The 19,903-nt window shown below is 34.9% G+C and overlaps 2 protein-coding genes across 2 annotated transcripts in view; both read right to left on the minus strand.

The window, feature by feature from the left end:
* LOC113071879 (metal transporter CNNM4) overlaps window positions 1–2,367 on the minus strand; it is a 35,074-nt gene extending 32,707 nt beyond the window's left edge. The window contains exon 1 of the mRNA XM_026245172.1: window positions 820–2,367. Within this exon, the coding sequence (XP_026100957.1) occupies window positions 820–2,191 (1,372 nt within the window). The 5' untranslated portion in view covers window positions 2,192–2,367. The remainder of the gene's footprint in view (window positions 1–819) is intronic.
* A 3,183-nt stretch (window positions 2,368–5,550) lies between these two features.
* Window positions 5,551–19,814, minus strand: LOC113071893 (SEC14-like protein 2). The gene is made up of 12 exons (XM_026245177.1): window positions 19,678–19,814; window positions 19,283–19,358; window positions 16,385–16,428; window positions 14,090–14,152; window positions 13,339–13,527; window positions 12,757–12,852; window positions 12,606–12,666; window positions 12,402–12,485; window positions 10,960–11,066; window positions 6,351–6,490; window positions 6,055–6,224; window positions 5,551–5,962 (listed from the first exon to the last, which is right to left on the minus strand). Exons 1-12 carry the CDS (start codon window positions 19,729–19,731, stop codon window positions 5,859–5,861), a joined length of 1,188 nt encoding a protein of 395 aa, XP_026100962.1. The 5' UTR covers window positions 19,732–19,814; the 3' UTR covers window positions 5,551–5,858.
* Window positions 19,815–19,903: the final 89 nt, after the last annotated feature.

Consider the following 19,903-nt stretch of genomic DNA (forward strand, 5'->3'; position numbering starts at 1 on the left):
TACTTCTCTACTGTGTCAATGTTTAGGTGAAACCGGATATTCAATGGAAAAAAAAAAAAATGGGGCGGGACTTGATTACATAATTGACTGGATCATGATAAGCTCTTTATATCAGGGTTATTATCATTAACTGAAGCTATTAGTGAAATAAAAATAAAGTGAAATGTATTAATTAACCTAAATGAATTCAGTTTGGTTAATTAAAATAAAGCAGAGATACAAATAAATAAAAATAATTAATAGTAATGTTAAAAAATACATAAAATTACCCCCCAAAAATTAAACTAAAAATATTAGAAATATTAAAAAAAATCTAATCAAATTCAAAATATGAATACAAATTTATTATAGGATATAACTAACACTATAACAGGTTTTTAAGGGGTGGAATAAAAATTCAGAGAATCATTACAGTTGGAAAGATTGAAAACAATTATTATTATTTTGTTTTGTACTGAAATAACAAGCTCTGATGACTGTTCACAGTCAGACCACAAATGTGTTTTAGGAAAGCACACGAGGTCAATAGTGATTTCATGTCGACTTCATGGGCTTTAGGAAATAAGAGAAGACAGACTCCCAACAGCTGACCTTGACAGTCAGTGGAGGAGAGAAATGACCATAGGGATGTTAGGATGTGTGTTTTCCTACCTGACAGAAATGGAACTATTTAACAATAGACTTCTCCACAAACCCTGTAAAAGTGACATCACTGCTGACACACCTCCCTCCGGCTGTACCATTCCTCGCTAAACCAGATGAACATCACCGACAGTGACAATGAGAAATGCTCCAGGAAAAAAAAAAAAAGTGACTAACCTTTCTTAAACTCCTCCAGCATGGAATCCAACTTAGTGTCGTGAAACACAAAGTGGACCGGATGGTTGTAGAATTTAGTGATGGTCTTCAGCGTAGTGCAGTCATCCGGATCCACAAACGCCAGGTCTTTCACAAAGAGGATGTCCACTATATTGGTCTGTTCGTCCTCGTAAACCGGAATGCGCGTGTATCCGCTCTCCATGATTTCTGACATAGTGTTGAAGTCCAGCACAGCGTCGCTGTTGATCATAAAACAGTTGCTGAGTGGAGTCATGATGTCCTCCACCGTCTTAGTCCTCAATTCCAGAGCACCCTGGATCATGTTCATCTCCTCTTTCACCAGGTCGTTGTATGGCGCGGTCACCTTAAGCATACCCACCAGCTTCTCCCGGTTGTACACGGTGCCGATCTCCTGGCCAAGAATGCAATCCAGCAGTTTGCTGATGGGGAACGAAAGTGGTAAGGTCAGAAGCATGAAGAACTTGGTGAGGTGGATGGTGTTGGCGCCCACCGCCAAGCCGTGGCGAGAGCAGAGCGCCTGAGGAACGATCTCACCGAAGATGACGATGCCGATGGTTGATGCCACCACAGCACCCAAACCAGAGCCGATAAGATCATCCAGCAGGATGGTCAGCGTGGTGTTGACCAGCACGTTCCCGAGAAGAAGCGAGCATAACAGATAGTTTCCTTTCTTCCGGATGGGTTCAATCTTTCGTGCGTACTTCTTCTCCTTCTCCGTGCCACAGCTCTGGACGATTCGCAGCTCCATGGGGTCCAAAGCCATGAGTCCCAGGTTTAGACCACTGAACATACCTGAGAGTACCAGAAGGCAGGAGATCAAGATCACCTGGAACCAAATGGGAAGCAGAGACTTCTTCTCCTCCACCACACGCAACTTTCCATCATGTTCTCCCAGGCGGTACCACCTCCCATCCTGGCTGCGTTTGATGCACATCCCGTAATCCTTCTGGGACTCACTTTTCCTAAGTGGTTTAATACTGAACTCCAGCACCCCAGATGTGCCCTGGTTGCTGACCTCCATCTCAGTCTCGATGGAGATGTCTTTGGTGAAATCAGCACAAGTCCTGTTGAAGTCAGAGCTGCTGTCCTCGCCCTGCTCTACGAACTTAATCTGCTGCTTGGTGTCATTACTGATTTGCAGTCCGTAGAACCGGAGCTTGATTTTGCTCCCCTCTGTTACCTGTATGATCCCATTGTCGGCGGTCGTGGCGGGCTTGTCGCTCCACTCCAGCCGCATGCCGAGGATCCGGCTGTCGCTCCCCAGGGATTCCGCTCTATTCGCACAGATTTTACTCCAAAAGAACAGCATTAAAGTCAGCGTGCACCCTTTCCCACTCCATTCCGTCGCCATGTTTGTTTCGCTCTCTGCGGAATGAGAGTTGACGTCACCTACTCATTTCCCAAGGCCCCGCCCTCCATTAACATATCGCATGTGGCACTCCAATCAGCGTGCAGACCGTCACCTAATGAGGAAGAACGAGTTTGCTTGCTAAATTAAGGAAGAACAGTATTTCTCAACAGTTAAGGTGGAGCCATTTCAGCTTTTCTATCGCAAGAATATATATATATATATACATACATATATACATATATACATATATACATATATATATATATATATATATATATATATATATATATATATATATATAATTGTTATTTTAATTTGTAATAAAACTTTTCACAGTATAACTTTTTTGTTGTACTTTTGATTAAAAATAAAATACAATAAAAAAGTTTGGATATGTTTTCTGGTGTTCATACAGTAATTAACGTAAACTAAAATATATTCTATGAATATATATTGCATAACAGTACATTGATGGATGCACACAACACAAAATTTCTTCATTTTCCTAACAAATATGTTCTCAATTCTGGAAGCTTTCATCAGATTTACACACACACACACACACACACACACACACACACACACACACACACACACACACACACACACACACACACACACACACACACACACACATATATATATATATATATATATATATATATATTTATGTATTTATTTATTTTTGTATTACACGCAATTATTTTTACATTAATATTATAGACATATTAAAGCCGTACAAATTTCAAAAGAAAAATAGGTATCTTATGCTCACGAAGGGTGTATTATGATTTTTAAAAAAAACTTTCAGAACTAATATTGTTAAATCTAATTACAATCTATATGTTTATTTATGCTTTGGAAATATAATGCTTTTTTTAGCTATGCAAATAAAACAACTTTTCGATATCTTTTACAGAGATGTAAAACTGACTTCATAATAATGGCGCTACATGCTTTCACCAACAGGTGGCGCCATCAGACAGGCTACAAATGAACGCTACTACAGCTATATCACACATCCTCCACATTCCAAATCATTTTATTACATAAGATTTATTCTGTGCATGGTAACTGGTCGTTAGACATTCGTTTACAAGTAGATATTAATGTAGTTCAGAAAGACAAGAAAAAATAATCTGAGATAGTTTTTGCTAATATATATATTTAATTAGTAAATCAATTCAAATCAATATAATATCACTCATAAATTACATCAATATTACAAAATCAAAAAGAGACATGGGAATGAGAAAAAATACAATGTGGTCATCCTAGAAAGACACTGACATACAGCTGGAATTAAATATGAGCACTGTTACTGTAAACACAAGGACCTGAGGTATAAAATCTCCTTACTAAGTCATCAATTAGTTAAATAATAATAATTATAATAAAAAGTAGGATCAAAAAGGCAAACCACCCATGATGTCAATATCATATTTTGTATCAAGTCAAATGATCTTTGTAAACAAAGTATTTCAAACGGTTGTGTGCGTCAATAACATAAAAGTATTTAATAATTTAACCTCTTACCACGTTCTGAGGGAAATGTGTGCAGCCTCATCATCTGAACTCATTACCAAAAAAAAAAAAAAAAACTAAACTAAAAAAGAGAAAATAAGTTGAACAACATGAGTTAAGACAATCATAAAGAGGGCAAGCTCAAATAGTACATACCAAGACAGTTTCAGTCTAGTAAACTGCAGCACAGTTGTTACACTTAAGCCACGGATAAATGAATGGCACTTCATTAATATATATGATAAATGAACTTGATAATATATTCATCTTAGAGAAACAAATGTAAAGAATCACACTGGCATCAGAGTCAGGATCCAGATATGTCAGTGGACGATACAGTCTCTTATTGCACGCAGGGGCGTAGCAACCGGGGGGGACGGGGGGGACACGTCCCCCGCACTTTTAGAAACAGGTGATTCTGACCCCTGCTAATTTTTTTTTTTTTTTTTTTTTTTTTTTTTAGGATCCAGCGTGAATATTTCCTGTAGTGTTCTCTGATTTGTTACTTAGATTTGAGTGAAGTAACATTCAGCCAATCACAGAGCGAATCATCTCCTGGGCGCGTCTGCTATGAGCTTCAAATCTCTTGTTGCTCTTCTGAATTTTCGTTCGTTCGTTCACTTTGCTTTTAGGACGTCTGGGATAAAATGCACCCCAGAAAAAAGCAAAGGACGATTACATCCTTTTTTCAAACACACCTTGTAAGTATGTTACAGTATGTCGCGATGACACGAATCGCGCGATAAAGTTTTCATGTTATGATTTAACCTATTGAACCTCGTCACGTCGCGCCGGATTCAGTGTGTTAAATGCTCTCCTAATTGTCACTTTGGATAAAAGCGTCTGCTAAATAAGACGTAACAATGTTATTGGTTTCTGCTGTCTTTTGTTTGTCTACGTGCTGCTCGCGGAGTAAAATTATCATTTCACAATAAATCATATTTGTTTTGCAACGAATATCTTAAAATACTTTATCAAATTTTATTCTTTTAATTCATAACTGTTACTTTATGTCCTAACTAGTCTGTAGGAAAGGCAGGCTGTGACGTCACTGGCAGAGAGAGGGGTCAGTTGCTCAACCTCTCCAGAATGTGTACAGGTGAGATTTGTATAAAAAAAAGCAGATTGACTATCTTAAATCTGCGGTAGGGAACTTTTGACGCTCTAGCGGTTAATAAACAGAACTGCTTGCGTCTTGCGGAAGAACATCATAGCCGGAACTACTTCTCTCTGTTTATGTCTATGAAGAATCACAAAGGTACTGGGTTACTCCGCCGCGGTACCCCGAAGCAATCTAAAATAGTCCGAATATAATCACTTATTATAGGTGCACCCTAGTGATTCAGGACAAGCCAAAAACACGGTTTGGAAAATGGATTCATGGTGTACTCGCTTATTATATACATTTTTCTACATTTTGAAAACACACAAAGTTACGGACCGCAGCTCTGATTGGTTGTTTTTTACCGGGAGTGATGTATTTCTGCAAATGGCAATAGGAGCACTGGGAGGAGCCAGAGGAGCTTGATTTTTTCACAGATCATCTGTCTCATATTTTTCATAAAATGTATGTTTGTATAAAATTACTGTAGATGTAATCTATATACTCATTTAACACCTGTTTTTGTCCAACTGTTAAAAAAAAAAAGTTATTGTTCAAATGTAGTGCAACTGAAATATTGTAAATATCATAAAATATCTTTATTTCATAAAAAATAAAAAAAATTATAGATGGTCTCCCATTGGTCTCAAAGTCCTGCAGTATTTTTAAATTTTGAGTATGATTTAACAAAAATAGGTTCCTGTAAGCTATCATGTCATGTTCCCAAATTTGAAAAAGTAAAATGCCAATTGGTATTCTATTTAGAATTTATTATGAACATCAGCTTTGGGTCAAATACAGCTGTCCCCCCCACTTTTAAAATGGCTGCTACGCCCCTGATTGCACGTCAATCACTGAAGTGTAATTTTATCCTACCATTTTAATGAATTGATTGGTCAGTTCAATTACATACTTTCATTTTTGAGAGCACTATTATTATAATATTTTCCTTCATTTACCACAGCAGATAAACTTTGTAAGATATTGTCATTCCTAAACTGTTTCATAACCTAGTTGTCCGCTTGTTTGTTGCTATAATATCTAACGTTCTGATTGGTTGACTTGACTGGGCAGGAGGACCTCCACTGTGAAGCTGACCGTTTTGGACTGGAAGATGCTGTATGTGTTGTCAAATCGCAGTACATCTGGATAAAACAAAATAAAGTAAATCCACATGCACATTTAATTTTCATTTGAAATTAGTGATATAAAATGAAGCCTGTAAGGCTGTACTTACACACTCCTGGTTCTGGACAGGTGAGGGATCCGTCCTCGGGTACCAGGTGTGCATTGTAACGCTGATTTGGCACAACTTCCTTCATTTCGCTAGTCTTAATCCACTCTCCAATCTTCTTCTTCATATAGACACCGAAACCTATGTCCGCACCATCACAGGTGAACTGCCATCTGATGAGGAGACCATTGAATAGAGTACAGAAAAGCTCACAAGCTCACATTCTCACATCCAAATCCTGATCAGTGTCTGTTATCGGTATCAGAGAGTGCTTCTGTGTAGTATTAGTATTAGATCACCTTAGTGCACAGTTTGGTGCAAGTAGCTCATATTCCACCTGATGAGATGAGCCACGGCCAATAGTCACACACTGATCATAGTCCACTTTAATGGAGTCTCGAACATAGTAAGTCTTGGGAATCTCTGATCCGAGCGTAATCTGAAAAAATAAATAAATACAGAAACCTTTGTTTAACATGTAGTTGGCTGAGAAGAGCTGGTAATAATGAATCAGAAAATTCTAAAATAAATAAATCACAAAAGAGGATGAAACTTACAGAAGCATCATGAGTGCGAAAGATAAAAGCCTGACATTTAAACATTAGTAAAGCATTTTGTGGAAAATAAGGAAACAGGAAAAAAACAGACAGGAAAGCAGCCCAAATCAAAGTGGCTTTTAATAAGGAACACAATCTGCCTTTACATGCACTGTTTGAGATTCATTATCCTACATGAAGCTTAATAAAGAGAAAAATCTTGCAGTATTACAGACTGCAGATGTGTTTGTATTTTATTTATTTTCATGAGCTCAAAATCCAGTAAAATACAGAAATAAGAATAAATCATCACTGAATCCAGTAATAAAACAAACTTGACAAAACATCAGACACTTTATAAAGAGTTAAGGTCACGTTGTCTGGAGTCACAGACTCAAATATAAAGATGTTGGTTGAGAAAGAAAAAGTGATGCACTATTATTTTCATACACAGAAACACATTTAGACAGTCTAAATCAAAGACAATACTTCATATTCAGTAACTCAATGTATTAAATCCCAATTCGCATACTATTAGTGCATCCCAAATAAGGTGCATGGATGGAATGTTATTTCAATATAATATAATATAATATAATATAATATAATATAATATAATATAATATAATATAATAATATAATATAATAATATAATATAATATAATATAAAATAATATAATAATATATAATATAATGTTCGATAGTTTGGGGTCAAGTAATTTTTTTAAGGAATTTAATCTTTAGTTCAACAATGATTCATTAAATTTTTTAAATTTAAAGTAAAGAAATGTATCATGTTACAATTTATAAAAAAGCACCAAATCCTGAAAAATATCACAGTTTCCACAAAGCTATAAAGCACTTCAACTGTTTTTAACTGTTATAATAATAAGAAATGTGTCTGGGACATCAAATTTCTGAAGGATCATGTGACATGAGTAATTGCTGCTGAAAATTCAGCTTTGACATCAAAGGAATACATTTGATTTTAAATTATATTCCAATACAAATTTTCCTGTACTTTTGTAGACTTAATAAATGCCGTGAATAATGGTGAACATTAAAAAAAAAACGTACTAATGTAATACAAATGAAGATGGATAAAATCTAGTCTTTTCTTATTTTTGTTATTGTTGAATATTCGATTTCATTCAGAAATGTCACATAATGAAAATAAAAAGAGTACTGAATGTCTTTTTTAAAGTTGATTTTAGAGTACAGGAATATATTGAGATGCTATAATTTACATGCAAAACATTGAAATGTTGAATAAAGACAATTTTATCAGTATATGTCCCAAAACTGGCATATAGCATCTTTTTACATACTCAAAAGCACATATCTTTGGAAGGTGTAGTAGAAGCATGTGTTTTGGGATTCAGCCACAATTGCTTTACTCTCTCAATAAAACAGTCTTGTGTAAAGACATTCCAATGGAAGCCTGTGATTTGTGTAACATGTCATTCAAACATGTTATGACTCCATCTGTGCTCATTCATACAAACAGCTCCTTCTTGTGTACTTGATCTGTCTCCCTTTAGCGATTTTCCCATGAAGGAAGTGCTCTGGTTTTCATTAAGGTTAATTACAGTTGTAATAGGCAATGAAAATGCCGTCCATTTGTCATAGCAGTGGAAAAACAAGCACTCTAACTCTCTTTAAGACAAAATAAACAATCTTCAGTTCAGCTCTCTAGTCTAGACAAACATTTATTTGGCTTTGTGCGATATCACAGTCCAACAAAGACTCCAATGAATATTTGTAACTAAATAACTAAATATCAGTCTACTTTGAGAGTTTACAAAGTCTTCCGAGGTTTTTTTTTTTTTTTAGCACTTCCAGTCCTGAAGGGGGCAGCAGCTTTATCTGTGTATCTACATAGATACACAAAAATGCCTCAGTTCAGAACTTCGAATGCGATTTGTATTTTAAATCCTACATCTCCACTAGCACAGATTTATTTTTGGAAACAGAAATTTAACCCGGTGGTGGTCTTTGATGATTTTAGATTGAATTTTGAGACACTTGCTATATAAACACACAAAAAACGAATCATGGACATTATTAGAAATGGCCAAATGGTCTTAAAAGAATAGTTTAAAAAATGAAAATTTGTTGAAAATTTACTCAACCTTACGCAATATTACAATATTATAGGTGTATATACAGTATTAGCTATTATTAATGATGAATTTGTTGATTACAAAAATGCTGATTTTTTATCACTTCAGAAGATGTTAATTGATGGACTGGAGTGTGGATTATTGTGATGTTTTTATCAGCTTTTTGGACTGTCATTCTGACGGCACCCATTCACTGCAGAGGATCTGTTGGTGAGCAAGTAATGCAATGCTACATTTCTCCAGAATTTGTTCCAGTGAAAAACCAAACTCAACTAAATCTTGGACAGTCAGAGGGTGAGTACATTTTCAGCAAATACTTTAATAGTCACACTTATATTAAATTAAACTAAATTCTAAATGAAATAAATGCTGCATTATTTACATACAAATAAATGAAATATTACAGGATAAATAGCACTGAAATTAAATAGTGTACATAATTTCATTAAAAAGTATAATTATTATTTGTTTTGACTGCCAAGAAGCACAAATGTGCTCTAAGTAAGCAGTACCATAGGGTTAAATAAGCACTGGATGTCCGTTTGACAGGGTGCTTTTCATGTGTCAGTGTCATAACAGCCCTTTGCTCTTCACATTTAGGATTTATCACAAACAGAATCATATCCACAATGCTTTGACAGATTGGAGGGGAAGATTAGTCATGTCATGCGCTCCAAAGCTGCAACCTTGCCAGCCGATCAACCGAATAATCAGCTTATGCAATAACCAGTGAAACAATCCAACGGGCTCTCGTCCAGACTACACCACATGGTATCAAGTGTGTCATAAAGAAATATATAATGTTTTGCAATCATAAACCGATATATATATATAAACAACCATTTGACAGCTATTCCACCCCTCTGTTGATTTGAGACACCATTAGACACTAAAAATACATCTAGAAGGAGGTTGTGAGGCAACAGGCTGAATATGTTCCTATTGCTAAATGATGTGGGTTTACTGATGCAAGGACAAGAAGCTCCTTTAGGTTTGAACTAAATAGGCGAATAAACAAATTCAGAGTTGAAATTGTTAAGCACTTTTCTATGACACTAGATGAGCAGGAAACAAGCAACATACAAACAGTCAAAAAAAAAAAAAAAAAAAAAAACACCTTGGCTATGAAACTGGATTTAGCATTACTTGGTAACTGGAATTACTATTCCAACTGTATCTCTTTTACAATGTTGATAAAACCATGAATTATTTAGCAATTTAAAAACATCTCATTTTTAACTCACATGCTGATGGTTGGTGAGAGTTAATTTTGGACCCTGCATAACAGTGTCAAATTGATTAAGCTTTTTTATTTTAATTTTTTTAAATAGAAATATTTAGATAAAGATCTAAACATACTGAAAACTACGGAAGCTTGTTTCCATCACAAGATAACAAAATGTAACTGTGACTTTTAATCTCACAATTTAAATTTTTTTAATTGAAATTATGAGTTTACGTCTTAACATTTATACTTTTTATTGAAATTCTGAGAGGAACGTTAGAATTGCGAGATGTAAACTCAGAACTGCAAGATATAATACAGAATTGAGAGGCATAAACACTTCTGGGAAAAAGTCAGAATTGCAAGAAGTTAACTTGAGGTTGACAGATGTGAGATTAAAATTTTCTTTTTTTTTTTTTTTTTTTGAATTGGGTGCCAGAAATGGTGCTTCCATAGAAAACAAAAATAAATGTACATGAAATGTAAAACCGTAGAGAGAATCAGTTAATATTTATAGTTTTTCTTCCTCCTTTTTTATGGTATCAAGAATAAACCTTACTTAATGTTGCTATCTATAGATTTATGCTTAAATAAAAAACTACTTGAAAATATAAACATAACTGGATATTAAAAATGTATCTAAATTCCAAATGCATTCTCTGAAAACTCTTAGTATTTTACCAATTTTAGCTCATTTCCAATGTTAGATGTAAGAACAGTTCAATCAACAATCAAACTAAAAATACTTCACATCTCTAAAATCAAGAATCCTGTATTACTTCACCGCTGATTTCAGAGTAATGTATGAGATGGATGTTCTATGTCAATCAAGAAAGTCGGTTTTGCACATGGGTTAGACCTCAAGGTTCATGAAACGGAAACTGCTGACTAATTCTCATGTGGTTTTCGCAGCGTCATTCCACTTAAACTGAAAGAAGAAATCTAGGTTTAGTTACAGCTAACATGACCTCGTTAACAAGTCAACATCACTTAGCATGATTCGAGCTCTTTGTTTCTTTCTCACCCTGGTTCTACATCTGGGGTCACCGTCAGGGTCAGTCAGTTTGCCTCCATAGTGCGCTGGGAGCTCTTCAGGGTCGATGTATTTCTGTAAAACCTCCTTCCAGTTTGCTGAGGAGACAGACACAGAAGCTTAATGATAAAATGCATTTGTGTGAAAACATGACTTATGTCAAACATCTGGATGGCAGCTGTGCTCTGGGCACTAACAAATATCTAAAAAATATGCACTTCTGTATTTCGACTCTCATCATTTAAACCCAAAAACAGGGAAACACACTTACAGCAAATAATTCAAATGGAGAATTAGCAAGTGATTTTTTTAACCGAAGTAGCTGTTACTAGTAATTTACTGTAAACACGTGTGTTTTTTTGTTTATACGCACCAAATGATGAGTTGAAATTAAAATGATTAAGATGAAAAACACACAATATTGCTTTAGGAAACACCCCAGCTAATCTGTCGGCTAAAGATATTAGCAAAATTTTCCACCAAAATGCATTTAGATTTAGCTGAATGATCTGAAAACTGCAGGTTATATGGGAATTTCTCTGAAAACGTGTGATGAATACAACTGGAAAACTAGTTTGGCTGTACCTCTCAGAAAACTTGCAAAATTCTAAAAATAATATGACAAAGTATCGTGATGAAATCATAAACTGTGATTTTCCTGAAACAAATCGAGTTATGATATTTTTGCCATATCTCCCAACCCTAATGCATGTATCATTACAGCAATTATTTGGCAACATAATAGCATATATAGTCAGAATATAAAATTCATAAAAACAGTTGAATTTTAAAGCCATTTATGAAATATTGTTCAGCCAAAAGTGCAATTTCTGTCATGTACTTTCTCGCAAGTTAGTTTCTTTTTTCTGTTAAACACATAAGTTATTTTGAAGAATGTGGGTAACCGAAGAGTTGCTGATACCCAGTGACTTCCGTAGTATTTTTTTCCCTACTAGGAAAGTCAGTGGAGACCAGCAATGATTTGCTCAGCACAAAAGGAAATTAATGCAGGTTTGGGACGACATGAGAGTGAGTAAATAATGACAGAATATTCATTTTTGCGTGAACTATCCCTTTAATGACCAGTAGCAGCATGTTTAATACAATTAGTCTGCTGTCACTTTAAGACACACATCTAATATACAGACACACATCTAATATACAGACACACATCTAATATACAGGCACACACCCGTTTTTCTCTCAACTGTTTACTCTCACATAACCAACTGTGTAAACTGTATTCATTTTTAGAAATTCCCAACTTTTATATGGGGCAACAGTTTGGGAACACAAATATTTTTCAATCTCTGTTTTCTTTTTTTCATATTTATCCAGACCTAGATATTACTAAAATCAAATTCTACACTTTTCCGTACTGTGTAAGAACCCTGAAAAGACATTAGCGCATTAAGATATGCGTGTTCACTTACATCCCAGTACGATGACCTTACGGCGAGTGTCCACACTCAAAAAATGTTTCACCAGATTGTAAGCCACAGGAAACAGTTTGGGTGCTGCAACAGAAACAGTCTTGAGATTGTGATTTCAAAAGCGGTATATATGTTGCTTACTAAATAACTCCTAAGTGTGCAAATACACCATATTAATAACTGACAAAGTTTTGAGGATACTACCTTTAATGACAAATAACCTCTTGAGTCCCTCTGGATAGTTATCTTCAAACATAGTGAGAACCTGTGAAAGAACATTAAAGACATAAATGAGTGTAATGCAATTGAAAGAACCAACAATATATTAAAAATCAAGAAACATAAAAACCCTCACCTCTCCATAAGTCTCTATAGCAGGCTTATATAAGTGCTTCATTCCCAGACCTTCACAGTCGTAGATCATAGTAATTGCCTCAATGTTCCTACCCATCTGAGAGGGAGGAAAGAGAAAGCAGACAGACATAAACTATTAAATACACACATTAAGCCATGATATGATTCATCATAACCTCAGTTCTTTAGTGAGGGTTCATTTTGAGTCTGGAATAAACAATGCAACTTTTGCCCAGATTTTTGCCCCAATTTGTTTTGATTGTAACAACACCCCGGAGTCTTTAGAAGTAAAATGTTTATTTGCTGTATACCCTGAGAATTTAGGCTAATGTTTCAATAATTTTACAATAGGTTCACATATTTACTGTTCTCTGATGTTTGTTAATAGTCACATGGCATGCAACTAATGTCTATAGGGACATGGTGATACAAAAAAAACAACAACAAAAAACAATTGGGAGCAAAAATTATATTTCAATGCTTTTACGTTCAAAATTGTTCACAAAAGTATTGTTTTCCCCCAAGAAACTTTACATTCACTCCCAAAACTATTCCTCACTGTTTTTCACAGATGCACACTTACCCGTTCGCTCTGTAAGTCACACTCTTTCTGCAGGATCTCACAGTCTCTGACTTTAGACTTGACTAAGTCCTGCTTGGATACTGAATGCATCAGACCCTTAGGGTCCATAGGTCCGATGACGTCATACCAGATGGGGCTCCCTTCACGGTCATGGCCACACATGCCACCAGACAGATACCTGGCTATCACCTAAGCACAAGAGTAGATCATAGAATTAAACTGGGACACATCATAGAAAACAGGAGAGCGTGATGTATTCAACATCAGCATTGCAAAATCCTTTCCTATTTTTTTCCAAAAATTTACTAAAACTAACAAAAAAAAGTTTCATTAAGAAATGGCCATGTTTATAATGAGCAAGAGTAGGTCAGCCAATCATAATAGAGGTCATATGCATAGAAGTCTTAAAGGGACAACAACCTGTTCATTAACACCTGTTCATTACTAGACACAAAAGACTAATTAAATTAAGCTTTGCAATTACAGCAAAAAAAATACAAAATAAACTATTTTAAAACAGAAAATAGATAATTATTTTTTTTTTATCTTAAGTAATTAATATATAATAATACATAAATATTTCAATACTATTTCACAACATATTACTGTTTTTGACTGGTGACCATAAAAATCTTCTTTCAAAAATAATTTATTTTTACTTATTCAAACTACTTTGAAGAGTAGTGTAACTGCTAAACATTAAAAAGTTGAGATATGTTAGATATGTAATCATTAAATGAGTGTGTCATACCTCTGGCACCTGCCACTCTGTAGTGATGGTGTCAACTTTCAAGTGTTTCCGAAATTCCACGTGCTGTGCAGGAAAAACAACACGGGATTAAAAACATGCCAGTGTTTTTGCTCAAAAACTATAACCTTCACCACAGCAAAGTTTAACAGTGTTATCAGTTCTGCCTGAACATTATTTGCCACCATGAGTCTCTGTGTATTAGATACTGCTGTGCTTTGAGCTGAGGTTCAATCAATACTGTTACAGAGTTCAGATATACAAGATGGCAAGAAAATGTCTTTAATAAAAAAAAAACATGAACTACACAAGCATCACTCACACAATGGGAAAGCAAACAGCACTCTGAACACCCAATAGCACAGAGTTTTATCGCCCATTAGCTGTGATTAGACAGTGACGTGACTCATGGCTCTGAATTAAAACCTGAAAAGCACACTTCACTGCAGAACTGCTATCTTTACCACGTTCTGTTCAAAGATGAACTGAACAGAAAATGAATACTTCTCTTATTATTACTATGGATTAATAATATAATTGTAAGCCAAGTAAAAACATATTGCCAAGTTTGCAATAATAAAAACTAAAAAGAATGAAGTCTCTTATGCACACCAAGGTTGAATTTATTTGACCTAAAATACAGTAAAAAAAAAAAATGCCATTTTATTTTCAGCATCATTTCAGTCTTCAGTGTCACATGATCCTTCAGAAATCATTTTAAAATGATGATTTGCTGCTCAAAATTTTTTTTTATTATTATCACTGTTGAAAACCATGTTTTCCAGGACAGTTTCATGAATACAAAATGTAAAGTAATGGCATTTATTTGAAATAAAATATTCTAAAGCACTTTTTACAGTCATTAATTTTGGTTAATGTGCTAATGTGTCTTTGCTAAACATGATGAATATTATTATTAATAATAATAATAATAATCTTACATCAAACTTTAGAATGTTAGTGTATCATGGTTTCCACAAAATAATAATCAATATGACTGTTTTCAACACTAATAATAATAATAAAATGTTTCAGCAGCAAATCAGTATATTAGAATAATTTCTGAAGGATCTGGTGACACTGAAGACTGGTAATTCTGCTTTGCCTTCACAGGAATAAGTTTAATTTTAAAACAATTATTTTAAACTGTAATACTATTTCACAATATTGTTCTTTACTGTATTTGTGATCAAATAAATGCATCCTTCTTGAGAATAAGAGACTTTCTTAAAATATATGGTTGTTTTTTTATCACACAACAATAAACTGATGCTATGAGTGATGAACTAAATCAGCGATTCTCCCTTTGAAATTCAACAGGGCCTTATATTAGTGAGATCATATTACAAAGTGTTATTCAACTAGTTGTTTGAAGCCTCTGGGGAGTGTACACCAAACACTGACATAAAGCCGGGTATCATGAAGGTCAGTCACACCCAAATTCATCACACTGTATGAATCCCAAACCATCCTCCAAACAATACGCTCGTACAGGTCGTTTGTCCAAATCCCTGAAATACAACCCATCAGCATTGCGCAAAAGGTCATTTGTACTCTTTTATTTGCAATGTGACTTAGTTTCATGTAGCTCAGTTGGTAGATTATTGCGTTATACCTTGATATGCAATCATGCTATCATGGGTTCAATCTCAGAGAACGGATGTGCATGTAAAATATATATGCTCAATAAATCATAATTTAGCATGATTTCTGTGAGGGTTAGGTTTAGGGGTGGGGTTAGGTGTGGTCATTCGAACGAATAAGCCACCTAGTAAAATATGTACAAATTACTGTGAGATCAGTGTGAAAAGTCCACACATTGCATTTAAATAAAGGTGCGTTTTGATTGGTAATGACGTTATACGTCATTTCATGACGACAGACACAATGCGATACTGTCATTATTTTTATGCCCGCTAGAGGCTGCTTTACTTTAAAACGTAAACATAGGTCGTAATAAGGTGCTTGCATAAATGACCTATATGGTCGTTTTTTTGTTGGAGGACAGGCTCATGAATCCAGAGATTTACTTTTGATTCATAAAAAAAATCCTGAAAAAAAAATCACTTTCACACTTCATTTAGCAGCACAATTATTTTGAACTAATAATAAAAAAAAAATCAGCTTGGCATATTAGAAGAAATATTAAAATAAATATTAAAATAGTTAATATACCGTGTATATATATATATATATATATATATATATATATATATTGTTTTATATCTTACTGATCTCAAACTTTGAACATTAGTGTAAAAAAAGAAAAGAAAAAAAAAGAAAAACAATATGTGATACCTTGCGCAGCATGGCCTCGGCTTTCTGTAGATTGAAATTTCTAGCTGTAAAGCAAGAAAAGCAAGTTGCAATGAAGATTAGTATAAAAATGAAGAGAAAATATAATGTACTAAACGTTACTGTTTTTCATCCATTATAACTAATCTATTACTGGAAGCTTAAGTGGGTTGCAGGGTTTGAACTTACAAACCTTCAGTTTCCAGCACTAATCCTTAACCACAAATCTTGCACACAGACAAAATCCATTAATAAACTGGCACACTCACATAAAGAGCAAACAAGCAGTTCGCATGACTTTACTCAGTATCCTTACTCCACAAGACAAGCTTTTAGGTAACTTAACTAGCTCAAGATAACCTGCACATAACTGGAAGCCATGTGCCACTAAAAGTTACTATTTGGTAACAGATTAACTGTTCAGTTGAGAAGAAGGAAAGTTTGGGTAAGACTGGGTAAGCCACAGTGTGCGGCTGACCTTCAACATATCCGCAGGTAGACATTTATTTTGGAGGGGAAAGCCTATTCTCAAACAAGTATTACCAAAAAAATATAATAACTGCAAATTCAACCCAGCCCAATTTAATTTCCACAGTTAGTGGATTAGTTTTATTATCATCTACTCACACTTGTTTGTACCTGACTGGCCTAAAGACACGGCTGACCCAGAATTAGTCAGACATGAAGTCATACATAAGTATTTAATACACATAAAGAAGATTATGTGACACAACTGACAAAAGCGTTCAGTGTTTTGTGGAATGGATGTCAATCGCTTTCTTATGAAGAATTTTAACGGTGGATACAGTGCCTTCTCTTCTTAAATACAACATTAATCAAACTAAATAGATTTATTTAGTTAGTTAGTAATTTAGTTCATTTTTTATCAGCAGCAGCAAAGACAAAGAGAAACCAGTTTATTGTCTACAATTAGGACAACAAGTCTAATCGCTTGGAAAAATTAATAGATACTGCTCATTCATGTTTGTTGCACAAATAGTGCAGGATGAGCTGTGCATCTTGAGATTAAGGCTTTGTTCACATTCCTATTAGTTTAAGCAAAAACAGAAGTGATATTTGACTTATTTAGCATCAGCCAAACCTCTACAGCCGTTACAAAGTTACATACATTGCCATTCAAGTTAATTCATTCATTTAAAGCAGCGGTCAACTTCAGGTGGTGATGTTTGATTGTTTTCTATTGGAATATATTTTACATTTTCTATGATGCAAAGCTGATTTTTTTCTGCAGCCATTACTCCAGTCTTAAGTGTCACGAATGTTATTATAAATCAATGCTGAAAACAGTTGTGCTGCTTAATATTTTTGTGGAAATGGTGATGAAGAGAAGGTTCAAAAGAACCGTATTTACTTAGAAATAGAAATGTTTTGTAACATTATACATTTCTTTACCATCACTTTTGATCAATTCATGCAAAGTAATAATTTCTTACAAAACAATCTTACTGATCCTAAACTTTTGAACAGTAGTGTATGCATCTCTGTAAGCTCATGAACAACAGTACCTGTGCACTCAATGCTATACAGCAGTGAACTCGTATCACATCACTGCAGACCTCAATGATGGATTTCACGAATGAGCGTTTTTCATATCAACACTTGCAAGACACTACAGCCTTTATTAACAAATGTGCCATGACAACAGTCTCTAACGCAGCACAAAAGATGACGATACAGGTATGCAGAAGTACATATGTGACCCTGGACCACAAAACCAGTCACAAGGGTCAATTTCTGAGATACAACTATTTGAAAATCTGGAATCTGAGGGTGCAAAATGTTTTTCCATCAGGCATGCTAGATGGTGTCATTGTTTATCTGAATATAATTAATCGATTACATCAGTAATCCTGCATTAAATCTGGACTGCTATCTGTCTGGTGCCAAGAAATCCCTGCAGAAGACTGGCTGCATTCAGCCCTGCTCAGAAACACAAAACAGCCTTTGTCAAAACCCAAGAACGACGTGTCCAAATGCCACTCTGAAGGGTCAGCTAAAAGTTTCGAGAACATTTACACTTATGCATTTAGCAGATGCTTTATCTGAAACAGCTTCCAACAGAAGATAAACTTAGAGGAACTTAAAAACTTTAAATAGAAGCATGTTACAGATAAACTTACAGGAACTTAAAAACTTTAAATACAGATAAACTTACAGGAACTTAAAAACTTTAAATACAGATAAACTTACAGGAACTTAAAAATTTTACATACTCAATGCTCCAGCTAAATCTACAAACCTTTTCTTTTTCAGAGTGTGCTTTCTATTCATGAATAAAACGGCCATAAAATTTAAAATAAGTGAACGAACAAACTAATTTAGAACCGTTCTAACCAGACCAATGCATGAAGGCCTAATCTATCATGTATTGTGAGTCCCAGGACTTTCTGAGCTCGTCCTTCCCGTGAAATTGATCCGATTACACTGATTTACCCTGTCTGAACATGACATCTCATTCTAGAATCTCATCTGAATTGTGTTTTGCAAAAAAAACTATGATTCTATTCTATAGACTGTATCCTTTCAAAAGATTCTGTTCTATGAGATAAAATGTTATAAGCCGAATCGATCCATAATATTTGACTCTATTTAGATTATTTTTTGTAGGCTATAAGATTAAACTTTATTACAATACGGTCATTTACTGAAGAAAAAAAAATTGTTTCTATTCTAGAAGTATGATCATTCTATAAAATTATATCTTTTATCATTTTATAAAATACTATTCTTTAAGTGCTATCAGTTTAGAAAATTGTATTTAATATTTGTCATTATAGATTAATAGTGTCATTCCACAAGATTATAATCTATAATTAGGAAATTCATATTTAACATACAAATTGTCCACTGTGCATCATGAGTGTGAGTGAAGTAGCTCACCTCTCAGCCATCGGAGCAGAAAGTGGTCACTCTGGGATGGACACTGGGGTAGAATATCCTTAACATTTTCTCGAAACTTAAGAAAACAGATTATGCAATGTTAGGGTAAGAAGTTGCACACACATGCATGCAACATTGCATCTATTCACGTGCTTGCACCACTGCAAGCTTCACTACTTAAGTCATTTACACAACTCAGCAAAAGAGCGATTAACTAACACTTCTATACTCTTAGAAGAGTATATCCATTCTGAATTTTAAACGACCGTGATTCGGCTGTTTTTATCTGCGGTGTGTGTTTGGCCTCTCTGGTCGGGAAAATATTACATTCCAAAATCCCGGAGCAATTAAATATACAACCTACTCTTTAGAGGAACAGAAAGGAAATAATTCACCTGTGCCAAAGCGTCGGCTTGTTTCACGCTCAGATCTCCGACTCTTCCGCTCATGTCGCCACGAGTGCACCAGAAATAGCTGTCTAAAAAAACCAGCTGGAGTCAGAGACTGAGAGAGACTGCGAGCGCTCAGTGATGTTTCACGTCCCTCCCACCAGTTGCGCTACGTCTCTACCGCGAGGGGGCGCTGCAGGAACAGCCATTCAAATCACATCAGCAACATATT

This window comes from Carassius auratus, chromosome 5 (assembly GCF_003368295.1).
Source record: "Carassius auratus strain Wakin chromosome 5, ASM336829v1, whole genome shotgun sequence".
NCBI lineage: Eukaryota > Metazoa > Chordata > Actinopteri > Cypriniformes > Cyprinidae > Carassius > Carassius auratus.